Here is a 26,508-nt window from a genome sequence, read left to right as displayed (position 1 = left end):
GAATTGCTCCCTCTAGTGACCAGCACTGGGAAATGTTATAAATTAGAATCTAATTTATATTTCCTGACTTGTGAAAAAATGAAAAAAAAATTCTAACAATGTCTAAACATGTGTTAGGCAAAACAGTCTCACAGGACATAAATGTAAGGGTGGGGAACAAAAGTAACAACCGCCCACTTTGTTGGAGATAAAGACTCCAAACTGTAAGTAAATAAACAAGGAGTCCATAGATATCAAAAGAAAGTTGGAAATAGAAAATCTTTATTACAAAATCAAAAAGCATAAGAATCTAAAACAGGTCTTTATAACTGGGTCACAGTATGACACAATGTATCACAGATATACTCTATTTTGTTTACCTATATCAAAAGACACATTTATCTTTAATCCTAAACTAGCAAGGTATGCAGATAGAGAATTTGTCAGGTGAGACAGGCAGTAAAGTTAGTCTACACCAAATGAGCGTAAACAGTGCAAATAGGGTGTAAATGACCTAACATAGCCTCCATATGATGCTTACCCATATTTCCGTAGTGTAGTGGTATGACCCAGTGGATAAGGTAGTGCCCCGACGCGCGTTTCGCGTGTAGCTTTCTCAAGGGGTGCCATTCTTATGTCCATGTCCGGTTTAAATAGTAAACCCTGGTGGTTATGTGGTGTGATGTGGGCCAATCATCCCAGGCGTCATCGCCGAACAGCGCATGTGCCAATCCCAGGACGCGTCACCAGGGAGACAGCAAATGCGCATAAAGCGATAGCTGACGGCCGACGGAGGAGGTCCGCATCCCTCATCACTGCACAAGCGCAACCCCGGTCACGGTGCAAGACGTGAGTATAGCTCAAATGTATACATATCTAATTGAATAAATAATAGGTTTTAAAGAGATATTGAAGAAATGAAAGAGATGGTGATTATAAACTTGCAGTGTAGTATATGGATATAGAATAAACTATGTGTAGACGCCCTCTTGTGGATATTTTCAAAACTAACCCGTGAGATAGGTTATAGTAATTGTGATACAATAATAAACGTACAGATATAAATATAGGAATATAACATTTTCCTTATACATATTTGTAACAATAAAATACAGTATTTCAACGTGAACATATAAATATTTCATCGGTATAGTTAAAAATATAAATTAATATAAATATGAAAGTGAGAATAGAAAATACATAATTTAGAAACTCATACTATATGTGAATAGAGCCTAAACTATATGCAAGTGCCCTCTTGTGGAAATTTTTGAGAATAACCCACAGAAAAAAAATAAATATAATAATTTAGATGCAGTGATGGGTGTGAAAAATAAAATAGAGAATATAGTATTTTCTTTATGCGTATCTATACAAATACAATACAGTGCTTCCATTTAAATAGACAAATATATATATTAATGTGACTAAATATATACATAGTTAGACGTAAAAAATTATACTATTTATTTTTTACGTCTATAACTATGTATATTTTTAGTCACATTAATATATATTTATTTGTCTATTTAAATGGAAGCACTGTATTGTATTTGTATAGATACGCATAAAGAAAATACTATATTCTCTATTTTATTTTTCACACCTATCACTGCATCTAATTATTATATTTATTATTTTTTTTCTGCGGGTTATTCTCAAAAATTTCCACAAGAGGGCACTTGCATATAGTTTCGCCTCTATTCACATATAGTATGAGTTTCTAAATTATGTATTTTCTATTCTCACTTTCATATTTATATTAATTTATATTTTTAACTATACCGATGAAATATTTATATGTTCACGTTGAAATACTGTATTTTATTGTTACAAATATGTATAAGGAAAATGTTATATTCCTATATTTATATCTGTACTTTTATTATTGTATCACAATTACTGTAACCTATCTCACGGGTTAGTTTTGAAAATATCCACAAGAGGGCGTCTACACATAGTTTATTCTATATCCATATACTACACTGCAAGTTTATAATCACCATCTCTTTCATTTCTTCAATATCTCTTTAAAACCTATTATTTATTCAATTAGATATGTATACATTTGAGATATACTCACGTCTTGCACCGTGACCGGGGTTGCGCTTGTGCAGTGATGAGGGATGCGGACCTCCTCCGTCGGCCGTTAGCTATCGCTTTATGCGCATGCGCTGTCTCCCTGGTGACGCGTCCTGGGATTCGCGCATGCGCTGTTCGGCGATGACGCCCAGCGCTGGGGATCTCGCGCTTCCCTCTGAGGTCACGCACAAGCGCCGGGATGACCAGCACGGCTTGGCCCACATCACATGACCACCAGGGTTTACTATTTAAACCGGACATGGACATAAGAATGGCACCCCTTGAGAAAGCTACACGCGAAACACGCGTCGGGGCACTACCTTATCCACTGGGTCATACCACTACACTACGGAAATATGGGTAAGCATCATATGGAGGCTATGTTAGGTCATTTACACCCTATTTGCACTGTTTACGCTCATTTGGTGTAGACTAACTTTACTGCCTGTCTCACCTGACACATTCTCTATCTGCATACCTTGCTAGTTTAGGATTAAAGATAGATGTGTCTTTTGATATACTCTATCTTGTTTACCTATATCTGTGATACATTGTGTCATACTGTGACCCAGTTATAAAGACCTGTTTTAGATTCTTATGCTTTTTGATTTTGTAATAAAGATTTTCTATTTCCAACTTTCTTTTGATATTTATGGACTCCTTGTTTCTCTTGTTTATATACAATGTCTAATCATGTATACACTAACTGTTTAACCCCTTAATAACCAGCCTATTTTAAGCCTTAATGACCAAGCCAAGAGCTATAGCCTTTTTATTTTTGCGTCGACATAGCTGTATAAGGTCTTGTTTTTTGCGGGACAAGTTGTATTTTTTAATAGCACCATTTTGGTGGACATATTATTTCTTGATTAACTTTTTTTGGGGGGGAATAGAAAAAAACCTGAAACTTCGCCACTCTTTTTCGCGTCTTAAATCTACGCCGTTTACCGTGTGGTATAAATAAAACAATAACTTTATTCAGCGGGTTGTTACTATTGCAACTAGGGATGCACGGTGCATCGAAACTTCGATACTGTTTCGATACTGTGCATCCCTAAACGGTTCGATACCGCTATTTCCTGTATTTCGATACTGAGCTGCGCAGCCGCACAGCTCAGTATAGCAACACATGAATGTATGGGAGCGCGGCTGCGGCTGTGTAATTCAGCCACAGCCCCGCTCCTGAGTCATGATAAGTTCGCGGGGTCAGGATGATGCAATGCGGCCAGCGCTGCACTAATGAGCGGCGGCACTGGAGACAGAACATGGCGGGCGCGCTACAAAACACCCCCATGTTCTGTCCTCAGTGCCTGAACTGCCGCTCATTAGTGCAGCGCCGGCCGCAACTCCTCATGCTGACCGCGCGCACACTTCCTGTCAGGAGCAGGGCAATGGTTGTATTACACAGCCGCAGCCCCGCTCTATAACGGCGGAGATCAGAGAAACCGCTCATCTCCGCCGTTATTCCCCTGAATGCTGCGATCACAGCTGACTGCAGCATTCAGGAGAAAGTGAGAAGGGGGGATGCCCCTGGATCGCGTCACAGGGAATTCCTGTGACGCGATCGAGGGCCATACCATATATGGGCAGACAGCCCAGGGTCTATTGACGGACCCCAGGGCTGTCTTACCATATTTCATGTTAGGACATACCCAAGTATGTCCTAACAACTGCCTGTGTATTATCCGTCCACAGGCTAATGTACTGGCATATATCTGATATATGTCAGTACATTAAAGTTTAAAAATAAAGTAAAAACAAAGTATTGTTAAATTTTAAAAAAAATACACATTCACCTTTTTTACAATAAACATTAAAATAAGTCTCAATACATAAAATATACACACGTTCAGTAATGGCGCGGACAACAATGTTTTTGCATCATTTATGATGTGTACGCTGTAAAAAAATGAAATAAACACGGCTTTCATTCACTTATTAATGTGAGGCGTGAGGTGCGATGAATTTAACCTCCATGTTCCTCACATTAATAGTAATTAACCCCATCATGTACCTCGCACATTAACCCAATATGACTGAGAAACATGATGGGATTAATTACTATTAATGTGAGGCGCGTTCAAAATTCATCACACGTCGCGCCTCACATCAGAAAACTGAAGAATTTTTTTTTTATTACTGTTGGCAAAAGTATCGAAATTGGTATCGAAATCGCAATACTAAATGAAGTATCGGTATCGAAGTCCAAATTCTGGTATCGTGACATCCCTAATTGCAACGATACCAAATTTGTATAGTTTTTGTATGTTTTACTACTTTTACACAGTAAAAACGCTTTTTTTTCAAAATGATTTGTTTTTGTGTCTCCATATTTGAAGAGCCGTAACGTTTTTATTTTTTCGCCGATGCGGTTGTATGAGGGCTTTTTTGCGGGACGACTTGTAGGTTTTATTGGTACCATTTTGGAGTAGATGCGACTTCTTGATCACTTTTTTTTTAAGTCAGTATTCACAGAAAACAGCAATTTTTCCATAGTTTTTTATTACATTTTTTACGGCGTACGCCATGCGGGTTAAATAATGTGATAGATTTATAGTCGGGGTCGTTACGGACGCGGCGATACCAGATGTGTAACTTTTTTATTTTGTTTTTTTAATAGTAAAGCATTTTGTAAGGGGAAAAGCTGGAATAATTTTTTTCCCAAAATTTTTTTTATTAACTTTATTCAACTTTTTTTTTACTTTTTTTAATCGTCCCACTAGGGGACTACAATATGCGATTCTGCGATCGCTATTATAATACACTGCAATACTTTTGTATTGCAGTGTATTACTGCCTGTCCGTTTAACACGGACAGGCATCTGCTAGGTCATGCCTCCGGCATGATCTAGCAGGCATTCGCTCCAGGCAGACCTGGGGGCCTTTATTAGGCCCCCGGCTGCCATTGGAGACACAGACACTCAGCGATCGTATCGCCGGGTGTCGGTGGGAGAGAGAGGGAGCTCCCTCCCTCTCTCCAAAACCACTCAGATGCAGTGCTCGCTATTGAGAACCGCATCCGAGGGGTTAAACGTGTGAGATCGATACAAAATATCAATCTCACCCGGTCGAGCAGGGACGCCCCCAGCCTCTGCTAGCTGAGAGCAGGGAGATTTGACAGCTCCCTGCTCTGTTTACTTATTCCGATGCCGCGACGTAAAAAGTCTATGGCATCGGAATAAGGCCCGTTAGTGATCGACGTAAAAACACGATGGGCCGGTCACTAACGGGTTAAAAAAAAATAATTTCTAGCGACACATTCCCTTTAACCCCTTACTGCTGCAGCCATTTTTCATTTTCGTCCTTTCCGCCCTACATTCCAAAAGCCATAAATTTTTTTATTTTTCCGTCGATATAGTCCTATGAGGGCTTGATTTTTGCGGGACGAGTTTAGTTTTTAGTAGCAGCATTTATTGTGCTATATAATGTGCTAGGAAACAGGGAAAAGAATATTTGTGGGGTAGAAAATGAAAAAAAAAAAACCACAGCAGTTCCTCCATTGTTTTATTGCGCTTAGTTTATACAGACTTCACTGTGCAATTAAAACATGTTAGCTTTATTCTGTGGGTCAACAACGATTACGGCGATACCAAATATATATATATATATATTTTACTACTTTTACAAGTAAAAACCTAAGTGCAAAAAATTCAGAGAGCCATAACTTTTCTGTCGTTTAAGTGGTATGCGGGCTTATTTTTTGCGGAATAAGCTGTAGTTTTTAATGATCCTATTTTAGGGGACATGCGACATTTATATCACTTTTTATTTAATTTATTGTGGGAGATGAGGTGACCAAAAAAAAAAAAAAAAGAAGATTCACCGTGCGGGTTAAATAATGATGTATTTTAATAGTTCAGACTTTTATGGATGCGGCGATACTAATTAAGTTTATTTGTTTTTTTTACTATGCTCGAAGGAATTTTTTGAACTTCTCATATTTTTTTTTTTTAACATAAAAAAAACAAACAAACTTTATTTTACTAATTTTTACTTTTTTTTTTTTATTAGTCCCCCTAGGGGACTTCAACCAGCAATCGTTAGATCGCTTGTACTATATACTGCAATACTAATGTATGTAATGTACTAATGTACTGCAGTATATCGGGATTCTAACAGACTTTTTTTTAAAGAGGCTCTGTCACCACATTATAAGTGCCCTCTCTTTACATTACAGCGCCGATCATATTATGTACATTACAGTAGTGTTTTATATTTGGAAAAACGATCATTTTTGACAGGGTTATGACCTATATTAGCTTTATGCTAATGAGTTTCCCAATGGACAGCTGGGTGTGTTTTACTATATGACCAAGTGGGCGTTGTACAGAGGAGTGTATGACGCTGACCAATCAGCGTCATACACTTCCCTCCATTCATTTATACAGCAGATAGCGATATTGCTATGGGCAGCCATATAAACACACTATAACGCTACTCGTGTCATGACAATGAATATACATTACCTCCAGCCAGGACGTGATGTGTAGTCAAAATATTGACCACTTCTCTGATTTACAACATAGCAGGCATAGTCTCGCGAGATTATGCTGTAAGCTGTCATTTACAGCGAGATCTCGCTGTGCATTACAGAGAGGCTACAGAAGTGGTCAGGATTCTGAATAAACATCACGTTCTGCCTGGAGGTAATGTATATTCATTATCAGGACACTGCAGTAATGTTATAGTGTGTGTATGTGGCTGCACATAGTGATATAGCTATATCGCTATGTGCAGAGTAAATGAATGGAGAGAAGTGTATGACGCGGATTGGTCAGCGTCATACACTTCTATCCACAACGCCCACTTGGCCATATAGTAAAAACACGCTCAGTTGTCCATTGAGAAACTTATTAGCATAAAGCTAAAATAGATCTTAACTCCGTCAAAAATTATCGTTTTTCTAAATAAAAACACTGCTGTAATCTACATTACAGCGCCGATCACACCATGTACAATATAGGCCACTTATAATGTGGTGACAGAGCCTCTTTAAGTAGGAGCACAAAGATGGCAGACCTGGGGGCCTTCATTAGGCCCCCAGGCAGCCATAGCCACCCCCTGAGTGCATTGTGGGAGGCGCGAGGAGCTGTTAGAAAGAGGGGGGGGGCAACCCCCTCTTTCTAACGAATTAAATTCTGTGGTCGCTATTCATTGCGGCATTTAACGAGCGCGATCCCGCTCGTTACTCAAGTGTTGGCTGTAACATACAACAGACACCAGCATCGTACGGAGCGGGTTCACTCCGTGAGTCCATTCCATACTTCCCCCTACCCAACTTTGGTGTATGGATACGTCAAATGTCGGAAAAGGGGTTAAAGGGTCTATCACCAGTTCATAACTGCCCTATCTTCTACCTAATCTAATAGGCGCTTTAATGTAGAGAAGTAATGTGTTGGTTTCTAAAAAAAAAAAAAATAATTACTTTTGACAAAATTATGAACATTTGGTCAAGAGTAAAAAACAAAACAAAAACACCCACTAGGGCATGAAGAACAAGTTTATATAATACTTAAAATGCTCATAACTTCGTCAAAAATAAAAACTTTAACAAAAAAATTACTTATCTACATTAAAGAGGCTCTGTCACCACATTATAAGTGCCCTATATTGTACATGATGTGATTGGCGCTGTAATGTAGATTCAGTAGTGTTTTTTATTTAGAAAAACTATAATTTTTGACGGAGTTATGACCTGTATTAGCTTTATGCTAATGAGTTTCTCAATGGACAACTGGGCGTGTTTTACTTTTTGACCAAGTGAGTGTATGACGCTGACCAATCAGCATCATACACTTCTCTCCATTCATTTACACAGCACATAGCGATATAGCTATATCACTATGTGCAGCCACATAAACACACTATAACGTTACTGCAGTGTCCTGACAATGAATATACATTACCTCCAGCCAGGACGTGATGTTTATTCAGAATCCTGACCACTTCTCTGCACGTCTGTGATTTACAGAACAGCACAGCGAGATCTCACTGTAAATGACAGCTTACAGAGTAATCTCGCGAGACTACGCCTGCTATGCTGTAACTCACAGAGATGTGCAGAGAAGTGGTCAGGATTCTGAATACACATCACGTCCTGGCTGGAGGTAATGTATATTCATTGTCAGGACACTGCAGTAATGTTAGTGTTTGTGGCTGCACATAGCAATATCACTATCTGCAGAGTAAATGAATGGGGAGAAGTGTATGATGCTGATTGGTCAGCATCATGCACTCCTCTGTACAATGCCCACTTGGTTATATAGTAAATATATATTTTTTCCATCGAGAAACTCATTAGCATAAAGCTAATATAGGTCATAACACCGGCAAAAATGATTGTTTTTCTAAATAAAAAACACTGCTGTAATCTACATTACAGCTCCGATCACATCATGTACAATATAGGCCACTTATAATGTGGTGACAGAGCCTCTTTAAAGCGCCTATTAGATTAGGTAGACGATAGGGCAGTTATGAACTGGTGACAGAGACTCTTTAAAACAGAACCACCTCATAAGCAAGAATGCAACAACTACTATAAGAGCAGGGAATAGTAATGATATTTAATTCAGTAAAATCCTTTTGGTTTCCATTGAGCAGGATTTCACACATGTAGTAGGAGAGAATCGCTTACAGCGTCAATAACAAATAGAAAATACATTACTTCAAACGAAAAAAAGATTCCCAAAAGAGCGGGAAGAGAATGCAGCAAGTCTATAGCGCCGCTGAGGTCGCGGTGTGCAGACCCTTCAGGGCTGGCGGCACCACAAATGCCAGTCACCGTCAGCGCTTGTGTTCCAGGACTTGCATAGTCCACGGCCCTGTATACAGCACAGTGACCCGTTCACTGCTGCCTCATACTCCCGTCTCTAGGAGTCGTCCGGCTTGTCCACTGGCGGTCCGCACGGCTGCAGCATCTTTTCCATGAGGTTAAACCGCACTCGGGCCTTGCTCTCGTTCTCCGCCACAGCAAAGTAGTTGAGCAGGTCGAAGTGGCCCATGTAGGAGCAGTACGAGTCGCGGTGCTGGTTTACGAGCCACTCCCACTTGGTGGTATCCGCGTGGCCAGTGCCAATGTACTTGGACTGCAGATGCTCTAACTGGCTGTGGATGGTGTATCGGTCCGTCATGGCGCCTCAGTATTAATGCGATACAGCACGATGTAGATGAAAGCGGAAGTGACGTGACCCGGAAGTGCGTTTCTATACCCCGCAAGGACCTTGTAGACATCACGATCACATGATGTCTGTGAGCCGCACGTGAACACCCTCAGGTGAGACGCAGCAGGGGCGGGGCATGAGGGGGTGGGGCATGAGCGGGCAAAACAAATGTCAAGGAAATGGTGTTGTAGTTCTTCTGTAGGTGGGTGGGGAGGTCTTGTGCGTTACGTCGCTTACTATTATGGGATTACAGTACAGTTTTGGTGCACTTTTTAAAGCTACAACCAGGAGTGGATATAAAAAGAGAAGTCTCTGGTTGTGGCTTTAAAAACAGCTCCACATCTGTACTGGCTTAATGTCTCTTGTGGTTTTGGTTCTTTATATAAGGTTTGCCATCTGGGTTTCTGCTTGAAGTGCATGCCACCTGGGGTTCTGTGTAAAGTCTGGGCCATTGTTTTGTTGAATGTGTGCCATCTGAGAACTGTTTGCGACACCTATGCCAGCTATTTTTTTTTGCGTAGAGTATGTGCTATTTGGGGTGGTGAGTGTATGTTGTCCAGCAGTGCTGCATAGTGGGACATACTGACAACAATGACCATTATTACTAATGTAAAGAAAATATAAAAATGGCATCATGAGTTTTTTGTTTGGTAGACATGGCATGAGCAGATTTTTTTTGTAGCTAATGAAACACGAATGCCATATAAACAGACGCCTTTGAAAATTCCTGTGCTTGATAGACCTGGAATGAAAAGGTTCTGGACATGAAAGCTGGCATCATAGTGGGCAAATTGATAATTTTTACAGATTTGAATAAGTGACTGATGTTTTTGAAGGGTTAAATTACTTTGGGCCACTCATTTCACACTGCCTACATACAGAGAGAAATGACACGCATCAAAATCAGTTGAGATCAGCCTGGCTCGAACAGGTTCTGGGCATGAAAGCTGGCATCAAAACGGGCAAATTGACAATTTTTCCAGATTTGAATAAGTAACTGATGTTTTTGAAGGGTTAAATTACTTTGTGCCACGGATCTCACACTGCCAACATACAGAGAGGGATGCCCCGCATCAAAATCAGTTGAGATCAGCCTGGCCCGAACAGGTTCTGGGCATGAAAGCTGGCATCAAAATAGGTAGGTGGACACTTTTTCCAGATTTGAATACATATCTGGTGGTTTTAAAGGGTTAAATGACTTTGGGCCACTCATTTCACACTGCCAACATACATAGAGGAATGTCCCTCATCAAAATCAGCCTGGCCCAAACAGGTTCTGGGCATGAAAGCCGGCATCATAGTGGGCAATATGACAATTTTTACAGATTTGTATAAGTAACTGATGTTTTTGAAGGGTTAAACGACTTTGGTTCGTTCATTTCACACTGCCAACATAGATAAAAGAATGTCTCACATCAAAATCAGTCAAGATCAGCCTGGCCTGAACAGGTTCTGGGCATGAAAGCTGGCATCAAAGTGAGTAGACGGACACTTTTTCGAGATTTGAATAAGTAACTGATGTTTTTGAAGGGTTAAATTACTTTGGGCCACTGATCTCACACTGCCAACATACAGAGAGGGATGCCCTGCAAAATCAGTCAAGAACATCCTTAAAGGACGGGTGTCGCACATTTTTTTTTTTATATATATAATATTGCTTTTAGTATGTTATTAAAATAAATTTTATTTATTTGTGTGTTTTACTTTTTTCTTTTTTCTAACTTTTACTTCACTATGGGGGCTGCCATTTTGTTTTTCATCTCTGTATGTGTCGATTAACGACACATACAGAGATAGAATACGGCAGCTACAGTGCATAGGAGTCAATGAACGGGAGCCGTTCCATTGACTCTGCTCTCTGGCTCTGTACTGCGCAGACGCAGGTCAGAGTCACACAGCAGAGCAGCTGTTTGCAGGGAGAGAGCAGGCGCCATCTTGAAGACCAGCGGCACTGCAGGTAAGGTGTGTGTCTCTGTCTGTCCCTCTCTCTCATACAGTCCCCCGCTCTCGTGACCCCCGACGGGCGCCCCCCTCTCCGACGGGGCCCCCCCCCCCCAACGGGCTCCCCTGTAGTCGTGCGGGAGATTCTGTATAAAGGACACATGGTGTAACTGTCCTGGGAAAGCTGGGTGATAATATGCCCGCTGTTAGTGTGGTACCCAGCTTTCCTAGACCCCTGAACGATAAATCTCTCTAGTTGTGCTGAGACTGAGAGGTTCATTAGTCACATTCCCAAACAGTCTCAGTACAACTAGAGAGATTTACCGTTCAGGGGTCTGGGAAAGCTGGGTGACCACCATTACCCCTCCTACTGGAGTGTGAGAGGTTCATTAGTCACATCCCTAAACACACTCCAGTAGGAGGGGTAATGATGGTCACCCAGCTTTCCCAGAAGCAGATGTAACCAGGAAAGGGCTGGATGGATGGGCTGAGTGTGCACAGGGTTTTTGGTGACCCCCTCTGTCATGTGATCGGACCTAGGTTACCGGTTCATCAGACGGGGTTCATGTGACTATAAATCTGTCCATAACAAGAGACAGTGCACTTAGGACAAGCCCTGCCCTCATGCCGTAGTTGTGTGGTTCTGTCTGCAGTGATGGCGGTGGGTGGCTCTGACACCCGCCTCCCCCGTCGGGTCATCTCAGGACAGAAGAGGTGTCCGGATTGGAGACACAGCGCCGCACCTGTCCTCAGGTTGTGTCTGGTATTGCAGTTCACCTCCATTGAAGTGAATAGGATAGAGCTGTAATACCACACACGACCGGAGGACAGGTGCGGCGCCATGTTTTCCTGGACGACCCCTTTAAGACTTTTCCCGTGTGTGTGTGTGGCAGAGCGGAGTGTGCACGGGCGCCGCTGATACTTCATAGCCGCTTATCAGCTATTTTGAAGAATCAGCGGCGAGAACCCTCCCCCCACACACACACAAATTCCCCAAACACGCAAAATCAAGTGTAATCAAGCGTTTTTTTAATGCGGTTTTTTGCACGTAAAATGTGCAAAAAAACAACGTGTCAAATACACGGCGTGTGAACCGGTCAACTGAAAAGTCATTCACTTCACTGTCATCATTCTAAGGGCTCATTTACACGAGCGTGTTATACGTCCGTGCGACGCACGTGATTTTCACACGCGTTGCAGGGACCTATATTAGTCTATGAGGCCGTGCAGACAGGTGCGTGATATTATGTCCACTGCGTAAAAGTCACGATATGTCCGTTCTTTGAGCGTTTTTCGCGCATCAAGCACCCATTGAAGTCAATGGGTGCGTGAGAATCACGAGCACCACACGGAAGCACTTCCGTGGGACGCGCGTGTTTTGCGCAACAGCAGTGAAAAGAATGAATGAAAACAGAAAAGCACCACATGCTTTTCAGTTTACAAACATCCAAACGGAGTGTCATAATGATGGCGGCTGCGCGAAAAACACGCAGCCTCGCATCATATGGTGATGAGACACGGAGCTGTTAAGTGCTTTTTGCGCACGCAAAACACCGCGTTTTTTGCGTGCGCTAAACGCACACGCTCGTGTAAACCCGGCCTAAGGCTGGATTCACACGAGCGTGTGCTTTTTGCGCACGCAAAAAGCGTGGTGTTTTGCGTGCGCAAAAGGCACTTAACAGCTCCGTGTGTGATCACCATATGATGCATGGCTGCGTGTTTTTCGTGCAGCCGCCATCATGATGACACTCCGTTGGGATGTTTGTAAACAGAAAAGCACGCGGTGCTTTTCTGTTTTCATTCATCCTTTTCACTGCTGTTGCGCGAATCACGCGCGTCCCACGGAAGTGCTTCCGTGTGACATGCATGGTTTTCACGCACCCATTGACTTCAATTGGTGCGTGATGCGCGAAAAACTCTCAAAGAACGGACATGTCGTGACTTTTACGCAGCGGACTAACGCGTAAAAGTCACGCAACTGTCTGCACAGCCCCATAGACTAATATAGGTCCGTGCAACGCGCGTTAAAATCATGCGCGTTGCACGGACGTATATCCCGTTCGTCTGAATAAGCCCTAAGAGTAAGGCCACACACAATGTTTACAGCTGAAAAATCGGAAGCAGAACGCCTACAAGCATCTACCCATTGGTTTCATTGGGAAATACGGCGTTCTGTTCCGACAGGGCGTTTTTTACGTGGTCGTTTTCCAAAACCGGCACGTAAAAAGACGCCCACCAAAATGAAGTGCACATCACTTCTTGGGACGTTTTTGGAGCCGTTTTTCATTGACTTTATAGAAAAACAGCTCCAAAAACGCGAGTTTGATTAAAAAATGGCTGAAAATCATTAGCTGTTTTCCCTTTGTTTAGTAAGCGTGTGAACATACACTTAGCCTTTTGGTGTGTCCTATAACTTCTGCCAGCTGCAGAATCACACCCAAAATGGCTGCCGGACTTCTTAGCAATTTGAAGACACCTTTTCCTGGCTTGTGGGAGGGGTGAGATTCCCTCCCACATTTACAGCAGCTGTGAGTCAGGTTGCTTTGCCTTATTCACCTTGCTGTAATTCTGGGAAGTGCTCCCCCTGGTGGCCAACATAGGAAAACATGTCAAATTATTATTTGATTTTGAATACTTTCCACCATATGGAAGAAAAAAAAAATACAGCAAAAAACGTAAAAAAATATAATCGAAATAAGTAACGACACTTAAAAAAAAAGGTTTAATTCGCGACACATTCCCTTTTACTAGTATTTTTAAATGGTTAAATGACTTTGGGCCATTTATTGCACACTACCAACATACATAAAAGAATGCTCCGCATCAAAATCAGTCTAGATCAGCCTGGCCCGAACAGGTTCTGGGCATAAAAGCTTGCCTCAAAGTGGGCAAATTTGACAATTTTTACAGATTTGAATAAGTAACTGATGTTTTTGAAGGGGTTAAATAACTTTGGGCCACTGATCTCACACTGCTAACATACTGAGAGGGATGCCCCTTATCATATTCAGTAGCGTTCAGCCTGGCCTGAACAGGTTGTGGGCTCGGAAGCTGGTAACAAATTGTGAAGACAGACACTTTTCGTTGACTTTAATCATTTTGTCTGGGTATCCTCTGCCTTCTCATTTAGGTTTTGCTGTTTCCCCAAAGGCACACGTTAATTATAATCTCAGCGGTCCAAAACTTTTAGCATGAGGAACACGACCTATGCCAGATGCACCACATTTACTGTAATGGAGTCTATCATGTTTTCTTTGTTGTGTCCAATATTTTACTGGATTAGTGCGGCATGTTGACATTTATTTTTACCATTTACAGAAATCTACAACAGAGACTTTTTAACCTTTTCACCACTGTCATACGGCGATATACTTTCTAACTGCCAATGCCCTGTGTAGTTAGCACCTGTATAGACGTTGACAGCCTGGAATGGGTTTAATAAGGGCAGTGCTGCTTCAGTGTGAGCAGCACTGTACTCTCATGTCTGCCGGGGCTTTGAGAGCCCCGGAAGACACCCCCCACTGTAGATAGTACCACCCACAACCCCCTGTAGGCAGCGCAAAACCCTCTGTAGATAGCGCCATCTAAGCTCCCTCCAGCATCGGAATCCCTGGCCAGCGCTCCGGCCGAGGATTCCCCTCCTAGAGGGAGCCCCCGCCGTCTCTCCATCCCTGCTGTAGATAGCAAACCCCCCCGCTGTAGATAGCATCACACCCCCCACTATAGATAGCGTCACCTAAACTGACTCTAGGAGCGGAATCTCCGGTGTCAGATCGCACTGGTTGGGGATTCCGCTTCTAGACAGAGCCGCTGACACTCTGGCCGTAGATTCTGCTACTGGAGAGCCCCTGGTGTCACTATCCATATATGGACAATGGCGTAAGTGGCTATCTCTAGGAGCAGAATCCCCGGTGTCAGATCGCTCTGCGCTCTGTTGCGGGGATTCCGCTACTGGAGAAGCCCCTGGTATCACTATCCATATATGGACAATGACGTCAGCGGCTCTCTCTAGGAGCGGAATCCCCGGTGTCAGATCGCTCTGTGTCGGGGATTCCGCTACTGGAGGAGCCCCTGGTGTCACTATCCATATATGGACAGTGACATCAGGGGCTACTCCTGGAGAGGAATCTCTGCTCTGGCAGGGGATTACGCTTTTAGAGTTAATCCCTGACGTCACTGTCCATATATGGACAGAGACATCACAGGCTTCATGTAGGAGTGGAATCTTCGGCCAGAGGGATTCCACTCCTACAGGGATCTACAGTGGTGCTATTTACAGGGAGGGGGTGCCATTTACAGGGGGGTGGCGTTATCTGCAGTGGGGATATTGCTAAATGCAGGGTGTATGTTGCTATCTACATGGGGTTGTGCTATTTACAGAGGGTGTGGTGCTATATATAGGGGGTGTGGCACTATACATGGGTGCTGTGGCATTATATTGGCACTATGTACAGGGGTTACTGTGTGTGGCACTATGGGCATTATCTACAGGGAGAACTGTGGCACTATGTGGGTACTGTGGCACTATTTACAGTGGACACTATGTGGGCACCGGCACTATCTATTTTGTCAATGTGGCACTATCTACTGTGGTATTGCATCACTCTCTACATGGGCACTGTGGTGTTATCAGGGGGTTGGGACAAAAAACCCTAACAAATAAAATTCATCCATTTTTTTTTTAACGTCCATGAAAAACGGATGGCAAATGCCGGTTAAAAACGGTCAGACGGCCAGGAAATCGATTCAAATTTTAAGACACATTGATGCAAAACAGCCAAGAAAAACTGACAGTTCATTCGTTGCTGACCGCCATTTTTTTCACGGTCGTTTGTGTATAGCCCTCTTCACTCTCCCTTCACAACGATAAAAACACTGAATTAATTAAACTAATCTAGAAAGTGAAAGCCTCATAAGTCTTTTAAAAAACAAAGTAAAAATAGTTGTGATATTCAAAGCGGTTCCAAAGATATTATCGTTTAAAGACGTGCATATAAAAAATGGAAAATTTGACCTGGACACAGGGGCATCAGTGACCCTTGGTCATGAAAGGGTTAAAGATGATCTGTCACCAGCTCTAAGTATCTAAATGCCATATCTAATCTGATATTCTGGCATTTTGTTGTTAGGCTATACTAGCCATCGGGGTGGTAGCAATATTCTCAGCACACAGAAACACCGTTCCTGGAGAAAGAATATTGTTACGCCCCCCATGGCTAGTATAGCCTAATTTGCATATAACTAATGGGGCTTATATCTCTGAATGGCTCAACGATTTAGACAAAACAAACACCAAAATGCTAAGGGTATATGCACACGCTAGCTGCCTTTTACGTCTGAAATTACAAACTGTTTTCAGGAGAAAACAGCTCCGTCATTTCAGACGTAAAAGCTCCTCCTCGCATTATGCGAGGCGTCATTGACGCCCGTAATCTTGAGCTGTTCTTCATTGAATTCAATGAAAAACGGCTCAAATTAAGTTTCAAAGAAGTGCCCTGCACTTCTTTGACGAGGCAGTCATTTTACGCGTCGTCGTTTGACAGCTGTCAAACGACGACACGTAAATGACAGGTCGTCGGCACAGTACGTCGGCAAACCCATTGAAATGAATGGGCAGATGTTTGCAGACGTATTGTAGCCGTATTTTCAGGCGTAAATCGAGGCATAATACGCCTCGTTTACGCCTGAAAATAGGTCGTGTGAACCCAGCCTGAGGGTGATGTCATAGATGAGTGTCCGATACACATGTGAACAAACTTTTAGTTATGATTGGGTAAGACTCAGGTAACAATTGGTCAGAGGCTCCGTCAAAACTTCCAGCCCCAATTATTGTACAGATAATGATGTACACAGCATTATTTTACCTGTGACGAGGACTGAACCGCAAGCCCTGAAGTCAATTGGTTCCAGCACACACTGGTGTTAACGTCATCGTATTTGATGTAAAAAATCATGTTGAGGAACACTGGGGAAAACATTTGACAAACTTCTGACATGTCATAGTGACATGTCAGAAGTTTGGATTGGTGGGGGTCCGAGCACTGAGACCCCCGCCAATCGCTCAAACGAAGCAGCAGAAGCGCTCGTATGAGCGCTCAGCCGCTTCGTGACTGTTCTGCTTTTTCCAGAAATCAATGTGTCGGTGTACGGACTCAGTAGAAAGTCTATGGGCCAGTACTCCGATACATCGGCTTTCCATGAAAATGCCGAACAGACACGAAGCGGCTGAGCGCTCACACGAGCACTTCTGCCGCTTAGATTTAGCGATTGGTTGGGGTCTCAGTGCTTGGACCTCCACCAATCAAAACTTATGACATGTCAGTATGACATGTCAGAAGTTTGTCAAACGTTTAGGCTGGGTTCACACGTGGCGGAATTTCACTTAAATTCCGCTGCGGACACTCCGCAGCGTTAATCCGCAGCGGAGCCGTTTGTCCATTGACTTACACTTTAATTTAGCAGTGTTCGTTTAGACGAGGCGTAAAATTCCGCTGCGGAGCATAGGCTGCGGAGCGGAATTTGGTGTCCGCAGCATGCTCTGTCTGTTGCGGAGCAGTGGCGGACTCATGGCAGAATTTCTCCATTGACTTCAATGGAGATTCTAATTTCCGCAATGAAGTCCGCAGCTGTCATGCACATGTTATGTGTGCTGCGGATCCGTCTTGCTTTTTTAACTTGACATTTCTTAATTCTGGCTGGACCTATGTATTTCTAGGTCTACAGCCAGACTGAGGAAGTCAATGGGGCTCCCGTAATGACGGGAGCGTTGCTAGGAGACGTCAGTAAATAGTCACTGTCCAGGGTGCTGAAAGAGTTAAGCGATCGGCAGTAACTGTTTCTGCACCCGGGACAGTGACTACCGATCCCAATATACATGTATCTGTAAAAAAAAATGAAGTTCATACTTACCGAGAACTCCCTGCTTCTGTCTCCAGTCCGGCCTCCCAGGATGACGTTTCAGTCTAAGTGACGGCTACAGCCAATCACAGGCTAATAACAGGCTGCAGCGGTCACATGGACTGCCGCGTCATCCAGGGAGATCGGGCTGGATGCCGAAGGAGGGACGCGTCACCAAGACAACGGGCGGTAAGTATGAATTTCTTTGACTTTCACAAGGGAAAGTGCTGTCCCTTCTCTCTATCCTGCACTGAATAGGGAGAAGGGAAGTACTTTTACCGCAGTCCGCAGCAGCTAGTCCGCATCAATTTACTGCACATTTTGTGCAGATCCGCAGCAGAATCTGCAACGCAGATTCTGTGCGGCATTGATGCGGACAGTTGCGGAGGAAATCCGCCACGTGTGGTCATGCCCTTAGTTACACTTTAATAATTTAAAGCGTAACTTTTATAGAACAAATGTTCATAAATGAATAGTACAGGTGAATATAAAAAAAACCTGTCATATATGTTATTAAAGGGAAGGTGTCATGAACATTTTTTTTTATCATATTGCCTTTAATATGATATTAACATACATTTTTATTTGTTCTTACTTTTACTTTTCTAGGGGGGCCTTTTTTTTTTTAATCTCTGTATGTGTCGATTAACGACAAATACAGAGATAGAATACGGCACATACAACCCCATAGAGAATGCAAACGGGAGCCGTTCTATTCTCTGAAGCGTACACCGTCTGCGTGGGAATGGCGCATGCGCCTCTCCGACACAGACCAAAACGAAGCTCGTTCGCAGAGCAAAATCCGGCGCCATTTTCATGTGGACTGGAAGCCGCTGCTGGACAGTAAGATGACAACTTCCGGCCGCGGCTTCCGGCCATATGTTCAAGGAAGCGAAGGCGCAAGGAATAGGAGCGGAGGCAGCGGCGGCAGAAGGTAATTTATGTTCGTGTATGTGATGTGTGTATTATGTTCGTGTATGTTCGTGTTCTACTGTCTGCTTAATACTGTATCTAATCCTCCTACACTGTGCAGTCGCTCAGAAAATGGCGGCACACAGTGTAGGAGGTTTGAAGATTGGCCAGAAGATGGGAGTGGGGATTGTGTGAGGACACTAGAGAGAGTGTGTCCATCCCAAATTTGCAACATAAATCAATGAGGTTGCTTTACCACATTGACCACGCTGCAATTTTGGGAACTGCTCCCTCTAGTGATCAGCACATGGAAATGTTATAAATTAGAATCTAATTTATAATATTTCTTGACTTGCGAAAAAATTAAAACAATGTGTAATCACTTAAATAATAATTGTTTAACTAAAAAAAATAAAAAAAAATTTCTAGCGACACATTCCCTTTAAAGAATTATTCTTCCTTCTCTACTCATTAAGCTGCTTTCCTCCTCTTTCCCATCACTTAGGGCCTGTTCACATCACTGTTCGCTTTCCGCTCCGGGGTTCCGTCGGACGTTTCCGACGGGTGAATCCCGCAACGGAAAGTGAAACTGAAACCACAGCTTCCGTTTCCGTCACCATATCTGGTGACGGAAACGGAAGCTGTGGTTTCAGTTTCACTTTCCGTTGCGGGGTTCACCCGACGGAAACCTCTGATGAAAGGTGACGGAAACGGAAGCTGTGGTTTCAGTTTCACTTTCCATTGTGGGGTTCACCCGAAGGAAACCTCAGACGAAACCCCGGAACGGAAAGCCAACGCTGATGTGAACAGGCCCTTAGCCTCTTATCTCTAAGTAATCCATCTCCAGCCTCACACACAGAAGTCTATGGAGAGGAGAGGAGGAGGAGGCTAATTGATTTATTGCCTCAATCTGAACAATGGTAGAGTCTTATCTGGCATAGCAGTGCTAGAAGGGCTATCTTACATGCTGTGTAGTAGCAGAGAGCTCAGCAGCTGTACTATGTGTGTCTCTTTCAGCAACCTCCTACACCTCTTCCCCTCTATAGATTTCAATTTTAAAAGCAGGAAAGAGCAAAGCAGCCTGATAAATGGAGAAAGGAGCATATTTATTTAATAATATATATGACAAAGTTCCTGAGATTCACCTGTACTATCCATTCATGAAAAGTTGTTTTATAATTAGACAGTGTAAACTCAGACCAGACAGTATTTACTGATGCTGATTTATCACAGTGGCTGATGCTGGGTGGTAAATGTTTTGACTGTCTAGTCTAATACAATGAACTCCTAGAAAAATGCAATAGAGCACAGTATATAAAAAAAATATTTTTTTTTTTTTTATTGGGATAACAGTATAAGCATATAAACAAGGCTGCAAAAAAACTGAAAATAAAGAAGAACCCTCCTGGAGTACAAACTTACATATCACAGAAAGCCAAAGTACATAGTGATGGAGTTAATTAACCCCTAGGCGCACGACGCAACTGTACGTCCATGCGGCCAGTGTCTTAAGGCACAGGGACGTACAGTTACTAAGTAGTTTCCGGTGCACACTGTCGTCGACAGTGTGCATCGGGAACCGGGAGGCCAGCTGTCCCTGTGATTGATTGCAATCACCGCATTCAGGGGTTTCTAGCTCATCGGCAGACCTCACGATAAATCGTGAGATTTGCAGATGGCTAGCATGGCGATCGGAGGCCAAGTAATGGCCTCCGTGTCTGCCATGTACGGAAGCCTATCAGGATCAGCCTCCTGATAGACTTCTTGTCAGAGTGACAGGACTACACTGCCGTTCGCGATTCACACTGTCAATGACAGTGTCTGTGACACTGTCGGCGACAGTGTGCATCGGGAACCGGGAGGTCAGCTGTCCCTGACAGCTGAGACTCCACTAGTTGCCGATCAGCGGCTCATTGGCGCTGATTTCGGCAATTAACCCGTTACATGCGGAGCTCGATTGCGATCCCCGCATGTACAGGGTTTGTAGCACATCAGCAGCCCCCATGCAATTGTGGGGGCTGCTGATGCTTGTGATGGCACCCGGGGGCCAGACAACGGCCCCCGGGTCTGCCATGTATGTCAGCCTATAAGGATCAGCCTCTGCTGGTCCTTGTAGACTAACTGTCAGAGTGACTGTGACCTAGGTAGTGTAATGTATTCTAGCAGCGAACAGAGCTGCAGGTAAGAAAAGAAAGTGTAAAAAGTAAATAAAAAATAAAAAAACGTTAATAAAAATGTTTTACAAAAGTGTAAAAATAAAAGATTTTTTTTCTTATAATAAGTCTCTTATTATAGGAAAAAAATGAAACCGTTAAAAAACAGTACACATATTTGGTATCACCGCGTTCGTACCGACCCAATCTATAACACTATAATGTTGTTTTTACCGCACGGTGAACACCGCAAAAAAACCTAACTAAAAACAATGCCAGAATCACTATTTTTTGGTCACCACCCCTCCCAAAATATAGAATAAAAAGTGATCAAAAAGTCGCATGTACCCGAAAATAGTACCGATAAAAACTACAACCCATCCCGCAAAAAACAAGCCCTTACACCGCTTTTTTGACTGAAAAATAAAAAAATTACGGCTCTCAGAATATGGTGACACAGAAAATAAATTATTTTATAAAGAAGTGATTTTATTGTGCAAACGCTGCAAAACATAAAAAAACCTATATACATATGGTATCGCCGTAATCGTACCGACCCGCAGAATAAAGTACAATTGTCATTTATAGCGCATTATGAACGCCGTAAGAAATAAAGAATTTAAAACGCCAAAATCACTGTTTTTGGCCACCAAAGCTCTAAATAAAATGTAATAAAAAGTGATCAAAAATTAGCATCTACCAAAAAATGGTACCAATAAAAACTACAGCTCATCCTGCCAAAAATAAGCCCTCACACCGCTCAATTCATGGAAAATAAAAAAGTTATGGCGTTTGGAAGGCGGGGAGTGAAAAACTAAAATGGAAAAGCAAAAAAGGATCAGTCCTGCAAAGGTTAATTCATTTCTATTAAAAAAATAAATTATTACCACATGTGGGGTATTGTCATACTCGGGAGAGATTGCGCTACAAATGTAGGGCGACTTTTTCTCCTTTATCCCTTGTGAAAATGAAAAAAATTCAACATTTTAGTGGACAAAAATGTTTATATTCATTTTCACGGCCCAATTCTACTAAATTCTGCAAAAGATCTGTGTGGTATAAATGCTTACTATACCCCTAGAAAAATTCCTTGAGGGGTCTAGTTTCCAAAATGGGGTCACTTTTGGGGGGTTTCCACTATTTTGTTCCCTCCAGGGGGTTGCAATCGCAACGTGGCACTGAAAATCAATCCAGCAAAATCTGTGCTCCAAAATCCAAATCGCGCTCCCTCCCTTCTGAGCGCTGCCGTGGGTCCAAACAGCAGTTTATTACCACATATGGGGTATTTCCGTAATCGGGAGAAGATGCTTTACAAATGTTGGGGTGAATTTTCTTCTTTATTCTTTGTAAATATTAAAAATGTCGGTTATTTCACAAAAAAAGTAGATTTTCATTTTCACAGACTAACTCCAATAAATATAGCAAAATACCTGTGGGGTCAAAGTGCTAACTATACCCCTAGATAAATTTTTAGTTTTAGTTTTAGTTTTCAAAATGGGGTCACTTTTTGGGAGTTTCCACTGTTTTGGCACCATAAGACCTCTTCAAACTCGACATGGTGCCTAAAATATAATCTAAAAATAAGCAGGCCCCAAAATCCACTAGGTGTGCCTTGGCTTCTAAGGCCAGTGTTTCAGTCCATTACCGCACTAGGGCCACATGTGGGATATTCCTAAAAACTGCAGGACCTGGGCAATGAATATTGAGTTGTATTTCTCTGGTAAAAACTTCTGCGTTACACAATTTTTTTTTATTACAAATGAATTTCGGCAAAAAAAGGAGAAATTTGTAAATTTCCCCTCTACGTTGCGTTATTTCATGTGAAACGCCTAAAGGGTTAAAATACTTTCTGAATGCTGTTTTGAATACTTTGAGGGGTGCAGTTTTTAAAATGGGGTAATTTATTGGGGTATTCTAATATTTAAGGCCCTCAAAACCACTTCAGAACTGAACTGGCCCCTGTAAAAATCGCCTTTTGAAATTTTCTTGAAAATGTGAGAAATTGCTGCTAAAGTTCTAATCCTTGTAACGTCCTAGAAAAATAAAAGGATGTTCAAAAAACGATGCAAATATAAAGCAGACATATGGGAAATGGTAACTAGTAAATATTTTGTGTGGTATTACTATCGGTTTTACAAGCAGATACATTTAAATTGAGAAAAATGCAAATTTTTGCAAATGTTCTCTACATTTTGGTGTTTTTCACGAATAAATATTGAATTTATCGACCAAATTTTTCCACTATCATAAAGTACAATATGTCACGAGAAAACAGTCTCAGAATCTCTTGGATTGGTAAAAGCATTCCGGAGTTATTACCACATAAATTGACACGTCAGATTTGAAAAAATCAGCTGTGCCACAATGCCAAAACAGGCTGCGTCCTTAAGGGGGAAAGTGCCACCGGTTACACCTACTCTTTTAGGGTTTATGAGGGGAAAGACTCCCATATAGATCCCCCAGAATGCCCCCCCCCCCCTTCCTAGGAATTAGTGGAAAGATCGTATGGGATCTTATCCATACTTTACTTGGCAAAGGATATCATTTATATCTGGACAACTTTTACAACAGTGTCCCATTGCTAAAAGTTCTATCATCCAGATCCACATTGGCGTGCGGAACAATCCACAAAAATCAGAAGGGCCTCCCCAAAACTTTGCTGTGTCAGATCCTAAAATTAGGAGAGAGCAGAGCTGTCTGCAGCGATGATCTGCTCCTCCTGAAGTATAAGGATAAAAGGGACGTCCTTATACTGACCAGCATTCATAACAGCAGAGGCAGCCTTGTCACTGTACGCGGATCCACCACCCAAGTTCCCAAACCATTCTGCGTACAGGAGTACAACAAATATATGGGTGGAGTTGACCTGTCTGACCAGGTTATAAAACCATACAGCGCCATTCGTAAGACCAGGGTATGGTATAAAAAGCTGTCTGTGCATCTTACACAGATGGCATAATACAACGCCTTTGTCCTCTGCAGATATGCTGGCAGTAGGGATACGTTCCTGCAATTTCAGGAAAAGGTCATCAAGTCCCTGATATTTGATGACCAGGTAGGAGAGGGCAGTTCATCCGATTCTTCTATCAGCAGGATAAATCCTGGTCAGCATTTCCCCACAGAAATCCCCCCCCCCACTGAAAAAACCCCAGAAGCCCCCCAAAAAATGCCGTGTGTGCGCCAAGCGAGGCATTCGTAAGGACACTACATACCATTGTGACACGTGTCCCACAAATCCCGGCCTGTGTATGAAACAATGTTTAAAAATATATCATACCGCCTTGGATTTTTAATTTATTTATTCTTCATTCACCTTTTCTATCTCTCATATTGGCCATGACCAATTATACAAATTTTTACTGACCAGACCCATTTAAAATTTGATGATTTAAAATTTGTAAAAAAAACACCTAAAACGAAACTAAAAATTCTCACTATACCAAGGACCAGAGGGAGTCTTTCTCACCTAGGTTGCAAATCTGGGTGAGAGGAATAAATCCAGATTTGATTTATTTTTTCGGCTGGATTTTATGGAATGGTGGGTAGGTTGGTAGTGGGACCTGCCTTTCCCTCTCCCTCCATTGCGGGTTTTCCAGGTTGTCCTCCTTAGTTACTGAAATTAAAGTATTTCTTTTTACACCCGTAGATGAATACCTAGAGGGTTGTCACTTCACAATTTAAAAATTCTCACTATACCTCTAGATGAATACCTTGAAAGGTGTTACATTACAATCTAAATCTTCTCACTATACCTCTAGATCAGGGGTCTCAAGCACGCGGCCCGCGGGCCGCATGGGGCCCCTGGGGCTGTCATCTGCAGCCCGCGGGACACAGAGCCGCTAGTATCGGCTCTGCTCCGAGACTCTGGAATTCCCTGACATTGCTGTCCACATATGAACAGCGATGTCTGGGGCTTCCCCAGAGCCGGAGTCCCGGGCAGAGCGCTAATACAGGCTCTGCTCCGGGACTCTGTGGAATTCCCTGACATCGCTGCCCATATATGGACAGTGTGTCAGGGTCTTGCCCAGAGTGGAGCAGAGCACTGGTGTCGGCTCTGCTCCTGGACTCTGTGGAATTCCCTGACATCGCTGTCCACATATGAACAGCGATGTCTGGGGCTTCCCCAGAGCCGGAGTCCCGAGCAGAGCACTGGTGTCGGCTCTGCTCCGGGACTCTGTGGAATTCCCTGACATCGCTGTACACATATGAACAGCGATGTCTGGGGCTTCCCCAGAGCCGGAGTCCCGGGCAGAGCGCTAGTACAGGCTCTGCTCCGGGACTCTGTGGAATTCCCTGACATCGCTGCCCATATGTGGACAGTGTGTCAGGGTCTTCCCCAGAGCGGAGTCCCGGGCAGAGCGCTAGTATCGGCTCTGCTCCGGGACTCTGTGGAATTCCCTGACATCGCTGCCCATATATGGACAGTGTGTCAGGGTCTTCCCCAGAGCAGAGTCCCGGGCAGAGCGCTATTATCGGCTCTGCTCCGGGACTCTGGGGAAGCCTCTGACATCGCTGTCCATACATCGACAATGATGTCAGGGGCTTCTCCAGAGCAGGAGTCCCAGTGATGTCAGGAGCACAGCTGGAGTCCCAGGAAGAGCCTACTAGCGCTCTGCCTGGGACTCCAGCTCTGGGGTTGCCCCTGACATCTCTGTCCATATATGGACAGTGATGTCAGGAGCAGAGCTGGAATCCCAGGCAGAGTGCCAGAAGTGGCTCTGCTCCGGGACTCCAGCTCTGAGCAAGCCCCTGACATCACTGGGGCAGCCTCTACAGAGGGCACTGGGGCAGCCTCTACAGAGGGCACTGGGGCAGCTTCTACAGAGGGCACTTTGGCAGCCTCTACAGAGGGCACTTTGGCAGCCTCTACAGAGGGCACTGTGGCAGCCTCTACAGAGGGCACTGTGGCATTATCTACAAGTGGGTGTGTGGCAGTATCTGAAGAGGACACTGCCATTATCTAGGGGTGTGTTGCATTATCTACAGAGGGCACTGTGGCCTTATCTACAGAGGGCACTGTGGCCTTATCTACAGAGGGCACTGTGGCCTTCTCTACAGAGGGCACTGTGGCCTTCTCTACAGAGGGCACTGTGGCCTTATCTACAGAGGGCACTGTGGCCTTATCTACAGAGGGCACTGTGGCCTTATCTACAGAGGGCACTGTGGCCTTATCTACAGAGGGCACTGTGGCCTTATCTACAGAGGGCACTGTGGCCTTATCTACAGAGGGCACTGTGGCCTTATCTAGGGGTGTGTTGCATTATCCAGAGGGCACTGCGGCAGCATCCACAGAGGGCACTGCGGCAGCATCCACAGAGGGCACTGCGGCAGCATCCACAGAGGGCACTGCGGCACTATCTAAAAAGGGGCTATCCAATCTT

The 26,508-nt window shown here is 43.4% G+C and overlaps 1 protein-coding gene across 1 annotated transcript; it reads right to left on the bottom strand.

Moving 5' to 3' along the window:
* Positions 1-8,602: 8,602 nt before the first annotated feature.
* On the bottom strand, positions 8,603-9,261 carry SF3B5 (splicing factor 3b subunit 5). Its single transcript, XM_075864336.1, has one exon. The coding sequence runs from the start codon at positions 9,192-9,194 to the stop codon at positions 8,934-8,936; it is 261 nt and encodes an 86-aa protein (XP_075720451.1). The 5' UTR covers positions 9,195-9,261; the 3' UTR covers positions 8,603-8,933.
* Positions 9,262-26,508: the final 17,247 nt, after the last annotated feature.

The sequence above is a fragment of the Rhinoderma darwinii genome, chromosome 4 (assembly GCF_050947455.1).
Source record: "Rhinoderma darwinii isolate aRhiDar2 chromosome 4, aRhiDar2.hap1, whole genome shotgun sequence".
NCBI classification, from domain to species: domain Eukaryota; kingdom Metazoa; phylum Chordata; class Amphibia; order Anura; family Rhinodermatidae; genus Rhinoderma; species Rhinoderma darwinii.
This window is presented reverse-complemented; position numbering and strand designations above follow the sequence as displayed.

Excerpts from the sequence above, each read along its gene's own strand:
- SF3B5 (XM_075864336.1), bottom strand. The coding sequence starts at position 9,194 with ATGACGGACCGATACACCATCCACAGCCAGTTAGAGCATCTGCAGTCC.